The sequence below is a fragment of the Phragmites australis genome, chromosome 22 (genome assembly GCF_958298935.1).
Source record: "Phragmites australis chromosome 22, lpPhrAust1.1, whole genome shotgun sequence".
Taxonomy (NCBI): Eukaryota; Viridiplantae; Streptophyta; class Magnoliopsida; order Poales; family Poaceae; genus Phragmites; species Phragmites australis.
This window is the reverse complement of record NC_084942.1, coordinates 3,424,607-3,434,098: the sequence shown is the minus strand read 5'-3', so window position 1 is coordinate 3,434,098 and position 9,492 is coordinate 3,424,607. Positions and strand designations below refer to the sequence as shown.

At 42.8% G+C, this 9,492-nt stretch overlaps 1 protein-coding gene across 1 annotated transcript; it reads left to right on the top strand.

Annotated features, from left to right (window-relative positions):
• Window positions 1-7,111: 7,111 nt before the first annotated feature.
• LOC133904366 (B3 domain-containing protein Os11g0156000-like) lies at window positions 7,112-9,492 on the top strand. Its single transcript, XM_062345832.1, has 3 exons — window positions 7,112-8,027; window positions 8,146-8,317; window positions 8,465-9,492. Exons 1-3 carry the CDS (start codon window positions 7,403-7,405, stop codon window positions 8,475-8,477), a joined length of 810 nt encoding a protein of 269 aa, XP_062201816.1. The 5' UTR covers window positions 7,112-7,402; the 3' UTR covers window positions 8,478-9,492.

Below are 9,492 nucleotides of genomic sequence, written 5' to 3'. Positions count from 1 at the left end.
CCCAAAAGATCACAAGTTTAGTTGCACCTGGTACTGAAATTTAGGCAGCAGCTACTAACACATAAAACGACAGCCACAGAAATGACACAGTACCGGTACTGGTTCTACACATGGCCCCCAACTCCCAACCCCTGACTGCTACAACTAAAGCCTACATCCAGAACACAAACATATACCCTGGCACTAAGGTCCCGTTTAGTTACAAGAAACGTTTCAAATTTTTTTTGATGATTCTTTGGAATTTTTGCCAAATATATCAAAACGTGAAACGTTTCACCTTAATCACCTGAAACGTTTCTCATTTTTAACACTACGAGGAGAATCACCCAATTCACCCGTTTCGAGAATCACTCAGGTCATTTTTCTTCAAGAATCCGAATCCAGAATCACTGCCAAACGTTTTCAGAAAATTAAAGGTGATTCACCAGAGAAATATTTCCAGGAAGAATCTGAAACCGAAACATTTCTGAAGAATCTGGAGCCCTGCCAAACGAACCCTAAAACGCAATATATAGGATCAATCTAGATGCAAAGTTTTCAGTAAAAAGAAACAAGACAAGAAGAAGCACACAAATAGAAATGGTAGGAGTTTAGGACGTGTATGTGTGTATCTAGATTTGCCGTTGCAACCGTTGAATAATACTGATTAGTCGGAGATCTATACATAAGAGCAAGAGAGAAAGCTCGTGTGTGTATATATATATATACACTATTCTACATCTCAGACCAACACAGAACAGTCCAACTCGTTGGCCTCGCACACTCGCCCGCCCACTCCCGCACACCAGTGTGCCACCATGTGTCCCCGCGGCCCGCGCCCAAGCTCATGCGCTGCACCGCACGCCACATGCCCCTATGGCCCACGCGCGCACGTCGCTCGTTCTACGCCTGTGCGCCACGTGTTCCCACGCTTGTGCCCGCGCGCCGCTCGCTCCTGCGTTGTGCACCACACGTTGTGTAGTTTGTAATCCATAAGTGTTTAATAGTTCAATAGTAATTTTATAGTTGTTTATTAGTGTTTAATAGTTTAGTAGTCCAATAATACTGAATAGTTTAGTAGTTTAGTAGTGCACAATCGTTTAGCTGTTCAGTAGTTTCAAACTATAGAAAAATTGTTCAATAGTATCAATAGTCGTCAATAGTTTGTTTAGTAGTGTCAGTAGTTATTAGTAGTTGTTAGTAGTATCATAGTCTATTCAATAGTGTCAATGTATTTATGTTCAGTAGTGTCAGTAATTATTCTGTTGTTCTAAGTCATAGTAAAGTTTGTGTCAGTAGTTGTCAATAATTTGGTTTAGTAGTGTTAGTAGTTATTTTTTCAGTAGTTCTCAATAGCTGGTCACACCTCTAGTGGTCAGTAGTTAGGCACGAGCAAAGGTGTATAGGGGTGCAGGGCGAGGACACGTAGCGCAAGCTAACTCATGGGCTCGACGCGAGCACGACTATCGCGCCACAAGGCTCGTGCTGGCACTGGGGCACTCGAGCGCGAGCACGGCTAGCACACCATGTGGTGCACACTGGCACGTGGGAGCGCAGGCACAACTACACGCGCCACATGACATGCGCTGGTTGCTCGCGAGTGGGCTGGGCCGGAGCTGCTATGGCAGGGTGGGCTAGACGGCGGGGTGTAGAATAGCACTACTTAGCTATTGGTTGGTATTTCAAAGTTTGTGCATCTTAAACTAACACCTTCATATTTGAGAGAATGATCACTCGATAGATAAGTATAAGATATGAGATATGGATGTGCACAAATAGATGCGAAGTTACATTTTCCTGTAAGGGAAAAATGCAACCCCTCAAAAGTCATTTGGATTTTGACTTCCCCTCAAAAGTTATTTTGTTGCAAAAAGAAATCCTCCAAAAATTTGACTTTGTTGCAAAAACCCCAAAAAAAAAATCACAACAAAATCCTAAAAAAAACTAGAGATAATTCTAAGACCTTCTGTGATTTGTTTTTTCAAAAATAATATACTTTGCATCATATTCATGGAGAGGAAGTTTGAAAAAAAAAGAAAAATGTATAGCTCATTTATTAACTCATGTTATTTTAACTTTGTCATGTCTACCATTATTTTTTCTACACAAATAACTGTTTAAGTAAACTAATAAAAGTGGTTTCACTAATTTTGGAGTGTTATGGATTAGTTATGAATTAATCTATCTGCAGCACATTTACTCAATCCTGCACGTTACAATAACTATTTCAAGATTTCATATATTTTTACAAGATAGAGGATCATGTAAGAAGACTAAAAAAATTTGTTTCATGATTTTTGGATTAGTAAATAATTAACTATGCATTTAACTCGAATTAATAAATGAGCTGCACGTTTTTCTTTTTTTTTAAACTTACTCTTCATGAAATATGATGCAAAGGATATTATTTTTGAAAAAAAAATATTTACAAAAGGTCTTAGTATTGTCTCTAGTTTTTTAGAATTTTTTATGATTTGTTTTATTTTTTTTTGAATTTTTAGAGTGTTTTTCAATAGAACCAAATCTTTTAGGGTTTTTTTTGCAACAAAATAACTTTTGAGGAGAAAAATCAAAATCCATATGACTTTTGAGAGGGTTTTTTACATTTTTCCCTTCCTATAAAGATACATACTTGGTTACTAGTATATTGCTTTCCACGTCCATCATTCATGCCGCTAGCTCAAGGCTCCGAGTCCGGCATCTGCACCAACCAGGCAAGACATACGTGACCTCTCATGGAAAGGAGCAGAACTGCAGGAATAACATAGCGAGGGGCATTAGCATGTGTTCCCTTATCTCGAGCTCATCTCGGTATTCAATTCCTATAAACTATATGAAAAAAAATATAAGTAACAGATAATAATTATTATAAGTGACGGATCATATATCCGTTATCTCGAACGTGTTACTGATAACTAATTATGAGTGATAAGTCACAACTTAACCTGTCACTAATGAATGCTGTAAGTGACGAATCATAATTATTATCCGTCACATATGACAAGTCATAAGTGACACATCACTAATAATTATTTTTGCTACATTATTGATTAAAGAATTGTTTGATATTGAATTCAGTGAATTGTTGTTTACTGAATTATTAATTTACATATAAAATTTTCTTCATCGAAAGTTATACAAATATTTTATGAATTTTTGAATATCTCATACCAACTATCGCAATTTGATAAATGATCCGGAGTGTTTTCGGTAAAATAAGCATAAATTTTGCATACAAAATTCAATTTTGATGTTTTTTTACTCTACGAATATACAGAAAAAGTTACATCCGTTTCTCCCCTATTTCATCAGGTTTGGTAATTTTTTTAGATCAAATTTGGCTTGGAAGATTGAGTTCTCACCCCTAAAATTTTTGCACTATTTTCAGAATGCACATTTGTGTCCACAGCCACCATTCCTTACATCAAATTTAAGCAAAAATATACAATGTTCATATTCTAGTGTTGCTAAGGTGAGAAAAAACAGAGAAAAAAAATAGCATCATGCTATGCACATATACACATATAAAAAAAGTGTAGTAGTAAATTTTTTGTTAGACTTAGTTAGCAGCTTTTTTTCTTTTATTAGATTTGATCTAATAAGCTATATTTTTTTTGTTCTTCTTTTTTTTCTTAGATAATGCTGCAGCTAAAGTCACACTTATCACTAAAAAGTACAAATGAATATCATCATTAGTGATAACTTGATCTATCACTAATGACTGATCTATGATGATTTATCACCGATGAGTCGATCATTAGTGACATGTTATAACTTGACTCGTCATTAATGACTGACGATGATTCGTCACCGATAAATTGTCATTAGTGATGAATCATAACTACGATCCATCACTATTATCATTAGTGACAGGTTAGGTTACAATCTATCATTAATTTGGTATTTCTTTTATCTGTTTGTCCATTTTTTAAGGTAGTGATAAGATATCAGATCGCTCATGTGCATGGAGGAAACCAACCGAGTCCTCTTTGCGTTATCAAAAGATTGCTGGGCAGGTGAGCTGCATGATTGAGCTGGGAGAGAACTGAACCTGCCTGCTGCTGCGTGGCTCCCTCGTGGTCACGCTTAAATATGATAACACTCGGACACAGTTCACAACAACCAGTTGATTCGTTGCAGTACTATCTCGATGCATGTATGCTGCAGATGATCAGTACCGATGTAGAGTTCTTGCAGTCCAGTGCATGTTGCACATACCTTTCAACAAATATATACAAAATGAAATCAGGTAATTAAAGTATACTAGAGTGGATCTTGAATCTTGGTCAAAGTTAGTTTAGGCATGCGAAGTGCAACTGTCAGTGATAAACAAGTCCCCTGGTCCTACCGTTTCTCTTCTACAAAACATATACATGCGTACTGAAAAATCATCCATTGTGTTCATGTTTTCGATTTATAAGGGGTTCTTCCATTAAGTCGATCCGTATAGATAAATTCCTCGTGAAAAAGTTGTGTATAAACAATGCAATAGAACTTAGGTTACAGCTTAGGCTCCTAAGTTTTCAAGAGTCTAGTATTCCTAGATATATGCATCACTATAGAAACAAACCCTCAGGTAAAAACTGGAGTATTCATGTTTTCCAAATTAGGACCCCCGTCATTTGGGTGCAGTGCAAACGAGTAACCTTGATGACTTTTCTTGACAGGATTCCATGACAAAACCGCCATCGTGAACTTGATTAATCGTGCATGCGTGATACTCCAAGAGATGCTAAACATAAACTTATAATTTAATCGAAGCATATGCATGCAATTCATTAAGCAAGCACACTAATTAGCAATCGTACATCTAGCTCGTGGCTGAGAAGGGAGCATCAAACTTCTTTATTGCGTATCTCTATGTGCATGCACACAGGAAAGAACAGCAGAATAATTTGTAGGGACTGGTAGGGAATAGGTGGAGGTACTATAAGGACCAGGGGTTGGAATGAATTGGGGACAAAAATCTGTATCACCTGATTCGTGAACTTTGGAAATTGGTGAAGGGGGGGAGGGGGTGGGGAGGGATCTCTGGCGCAGGTCCAATCTTGATCCCATTTCCCATTTCAGTGTAAGGCGTTTGGGAACTTGGAGCCCCAACAACAGCAAGGCAGGGCACAAGTAATGCCAAGGCCAAGTGAGATAGTAAATCAATCACATCTCCCATTTTCCTGCAGGTGCTAATCGGCAGAAGAAAATATGACTGTGATCTAATCACCAACATCTGATTAAGTGGCCTAATGCAATGTTAGAGAAAACCAAATGCAATGATATGAACAGTGATTACTTTTTTTTAGATCCGTTAGCTCACCGTTATGATTGGATTTTGAACAGTACATTGCCTGTTGATGATATAACAGCAGCACCCCCTCTTGGCCCCTCCGGTTTCTCCAAAGGTTGACAAACTGAATAATACTCAAACATAAGCAAACACATTAGTGTGAGAACAATGTATGTAACCATGTGATGGAATACCTGTCTCCAAAGAAGCAAGCAAAGCGACATCGCTGATTTTATCCTCGACAGTTCACAGAATCTGATACAGATCTGCCATTAAAAATACAAGGAGCAGATAATCTGATGTTCTGTATTCGAATCTTCCAACAAGAGGAGGTGCTTCCCAAACGCCCTGATGCATGATAAAGAACCACTAAAATCTGCAGGCCGGGGTCATCTAACACAAGGAGCAAAGGGATGACCGATCGCTTTGCCCCCACGCAACCTCGCCCGCTATATTCAATACCCCAGCGTCCTGGCCAGGGGCAGGCTGTTGTCCTGCTGCAATGCGTTGAATGGGAATAATGCAGTGTCGATCCTACAGCAAATTCAATTCGATTCAATTCATTGTGTAAGAATCCAGCCAAAACCAGCTCGATCTCTTACTTGCAAGTCCTGCCCTCTCAAGAGGTGAGAGGTGGTCTGCCATTCGTTCAATGAGGCAGGCCTGACAAAACCCTTGATTGTGTTGAATCTGAGATGGAAAAATGTGGCTGGTCCTAGTACAAGATGGTGCTTGATAACTAGAGCTCTCACAGCCATTGCAATGCACCTCAAATGTCACATCTGCCCTGAACAAGTTATTGCCTACCAGCTATTGTTTCCAAGTGGGCCACAGGTATGAACTGAACTGGATAACTGATGGTACATAGTAGCAGTAGTAGTAGCAATCTGTCAATCCATGTCTTCATCAAGTAAATCCATATCTAAGGAGCCAGAAACTCCTTGTCTCCACCACAGTTCACAAACTCGACCTTCCAGACATACACGCGCAGAGAGAGAACAGACAGGCTCTTGTGGGAAATTGAGTTGAAAACCAGGACCAGGGGCGGATCTACAGTGGGCGGAGAGGCTCATGCTCGGAGCCCGCCAAAGCCCGCCTTCCCCCTCAATTTTTGGGTATGGGAGAGAAATAAAGAAGAGGAAGTGGAAGAAGAGAGATACCTTCCTTGGTGGTTTTGGATCCGTCCCTACTCAGGATCATAGTTCACCAATGCGTTTGACCACCGAAAACCGCCCCGTGGACAGTAACCGTACAATAATTTGGCGAAAATTGAACGAATTTCATCAAATTTTTGAAATTTTTAATTTTGAATTTGAGTTTGAAAATCAGTCGACTTATGAATACGATGCGAACTAAATCGGCGCGCCACCGTGGTAACCGAGCGGTTACCGATGATTTCTTAAACCCGATCATGACTAGCTTTCTTGCTGCTTCCCAAAGGCAAATGGAAACTGAATGGGCTGCAACACCAGGAACCTGGACCTCTACTCTACAATACAAGCAAGGAGCCAAGGAGTAAAATAAAACGCAGAGTTTCAAGGACAGTGGTCATGCATAGCAACAGCATAGGCCCCATGCACCCCTCGCACATGGAAAGCAATGGTATGGTAGGGCCGTCCCATGTCCAGGCCCCCTGGATGGCTGTGACTAGACCACAATGGGCAGGCGCCAACTTTTAAGTACCACCACCTGATCATTCCTCATCGACGACACCTAAACTGGAGCTACATATTCTAACCTCACCGCCTTTCAAGCCAGCCCTTCACTTTGATTCTTCCTGTCTACCTAGGTTAAATAATACTGTACCCTCTCTCTCTCTCTCCTCGAGATCAAGTGCACCATGCTCTCCTCATGTGTACTCCTACCATGAAAATATTATCAACAGTACATTACGTGTAGACACCTCCCTGACCACGTAAAGTTGTTATTCTACTACTTGGGAGGCTGTCTATAAATGCCCAGCCATGATATATGCATGGCTCTCTCTACACAGCACACCATCACCATTCACCACTGCCTCTCCTCTCCAGTCTCCACTGCCAAACTTTTCACCAGAGCAAGACAGAAACTGTGGAACCTCTCTCACATACTGTTCTCTTCTTCCACCACTAGCTAGCTAGCCTGCCTGCCTCCAGAGCAAGAATGGCCATGCACCCTGTCTCCCTGGGGCACCCTCAGGCGTGGCCGTGGGGGATGGCCATGTACACGAACCTGCACTACCACCACCAGTACGAGAAGGAGCACCTGTTCGAGAAACCCCTCACGCCCAGCGACGTGGGCAAGCTCAACCGGCTGGTCATCCCTAAGCAGCATGCGGAGAGGTACTTCCCCCTCGGCGGTGGCGGCGGCGGCGGCGGAGGCGGCGACGCCAGCGAGAAGGGCCTGCTGCTGTCGTTCGAGGACGAGGCCGGCAAGCCGTGGCGGTTCCGGTACTCGTACTGGACCAGCAGCCAGAGCTACGTGCTCACCAAAGGCTGGAGCCGGTACGTCAAGGAGAAGCGCCTCGACGCCGGCGACGTCGTGCGCTTCGAGCGGGTGCGCGGCGGCCTCGGCGCGGGGGACCGCCTGTTCATCGGCTGCAGGCGCCGCGGAGAGAGCGCAGCACCGGCGCCGCCGACGCCGCCAGCGCCCGTGTGCGCCCCGCCGCCCGCGCTGAACTCCGGCGAGCAGCAGCCGTGGAGCCCGATGTGCTACAGCACGTCGGGGTCGTCGTACCCCACCAGCCCTGCCAGCTCCTACGCCTACCACAGCGACATGCCACACGCAGGTATATATATAAAACCTCCAAGAACAAAACACTGATAATTAACTTGATGCTAGCAAAGTTGGTAAAGATTAAAGATCTCATGCCGCCCGCTTACGCCATTTCCGGTGAACAATCGCAGGAGACGTGGAGACGAAGAGCAGCGTCGCAGCGTCAGCGCCGTCGAGGAAGCTCCGGCTGTTCGGTGTCAACCTCGACTGCGGCCCGGAACCGGAGCCAGAGACGCCGACGGCAATATACGGCTACATGCACCAGAGCACCTACGCGGCGGTGTCTGCAGTGCCAAATTACTGGTCAGTAGTCAGTACTGCAAACATACCGAGTTCCGCTGCATTATAATAAGCTGGTAGAATAGAAATCAACTAGGTAGACACATCACTCATCATCAAAAGAAAGATCTCAAATTAATTAGTTAATTTATGTTTTTTCTTTGCCAACAGGGGCAGTTCATAGGAGTGGAGAAGATCTGAGGCCATGCTCGCAGAATCCTAACAACCAGAAATGAAGAAACTAGTTACTAGCAGCCTACTCCTACTGCTGCTCTGTAGTCTGTCTGTACTGAGTGACAGGTTTGGATTGACCTGTGGAAGGAAAAGGAAGGGAGTGAAAGAGATCCCTGTTTCCCGGGCAATCTTCCTTCCATCACCATAGCCCAGAGTGCCCCTTTTCTGCCTCTTTTTTCTCTTCTTGTCTTCCAGAAACCCTACTTGCAGTACGGGCCGGGGCCCTTGCAGAAGCAGGTAGGAGGTTTCAGGAAACATCAGGTTGAAAAGGAGAGGTAGAGAGACAGAGAGGGAGTAAAGGATGGTGACACGTGAAAAAACAAAAGGACACGCTTGCCAGTATGTAAGTGTCATTTGTAGTATGTAGGTGCCTCCAAGAACAAACTGTGATGGGTGAAGTTGATGTATGTATCTTCTTCTCCCTCCCCAAGGAAGAAAGAGATGTCCCCATGGGGATTTTGTTCTCTCCTACTATACTACTGTTCTACACCCATGCTGTCATTTTTTCTTTTTTCTTTTTAATAATGGAAAGCAAGAGAGCTGCATTTCATTTCAAATAAGAAGGTACAGAATGAGATGACCCCAAGAACAAAAGGAAGGAAAAAATTGAAGAGAACTGTACCTGACCAAAGGCCGAAAGCTTCTTCTTTTTTAGTACAGACCAAAGGCCGAAAGCTGATGGCAGTCAGTTGGTACAATGCTTTTTACTCTACTTGTCTACTTCATGCAATCAATCCATCCAATGGTTTTCACCTTGAGGGGTAAGCTATGCAAGCTGGTGCATGCATCTGCAATGCAATTCACCTTCTCCAAACAAACAAACAAACAACAGGGAAAAATACTCAAAATTCATAGATGCCCAAGGACCATTAAAGAAGAAGTGATGCTGTGCCTCAAGCGATGCCGACATCTAGGGATTTTCATGTCCTGGCTCCTGATCTTTCACTAGTCTATCAATGGCCGGT

Bases quoted from the DNA above. Each gene is read 5' to 3' on its own strand.
- LOC133904366 (XM_062345832.1), top strand. From the start codon at position 7,403: ATGGCCATGCACCCTGTCTCCCTGGGGCACCCTCAGGCGTGGCCGTGG. The intron at 8,028-8,145 runs GTATATATATAA...GAACAATCGCAG, and splicing joins CAGCGACATGCCACACGCAG to GAGACGTGGAGACGAAGAGC.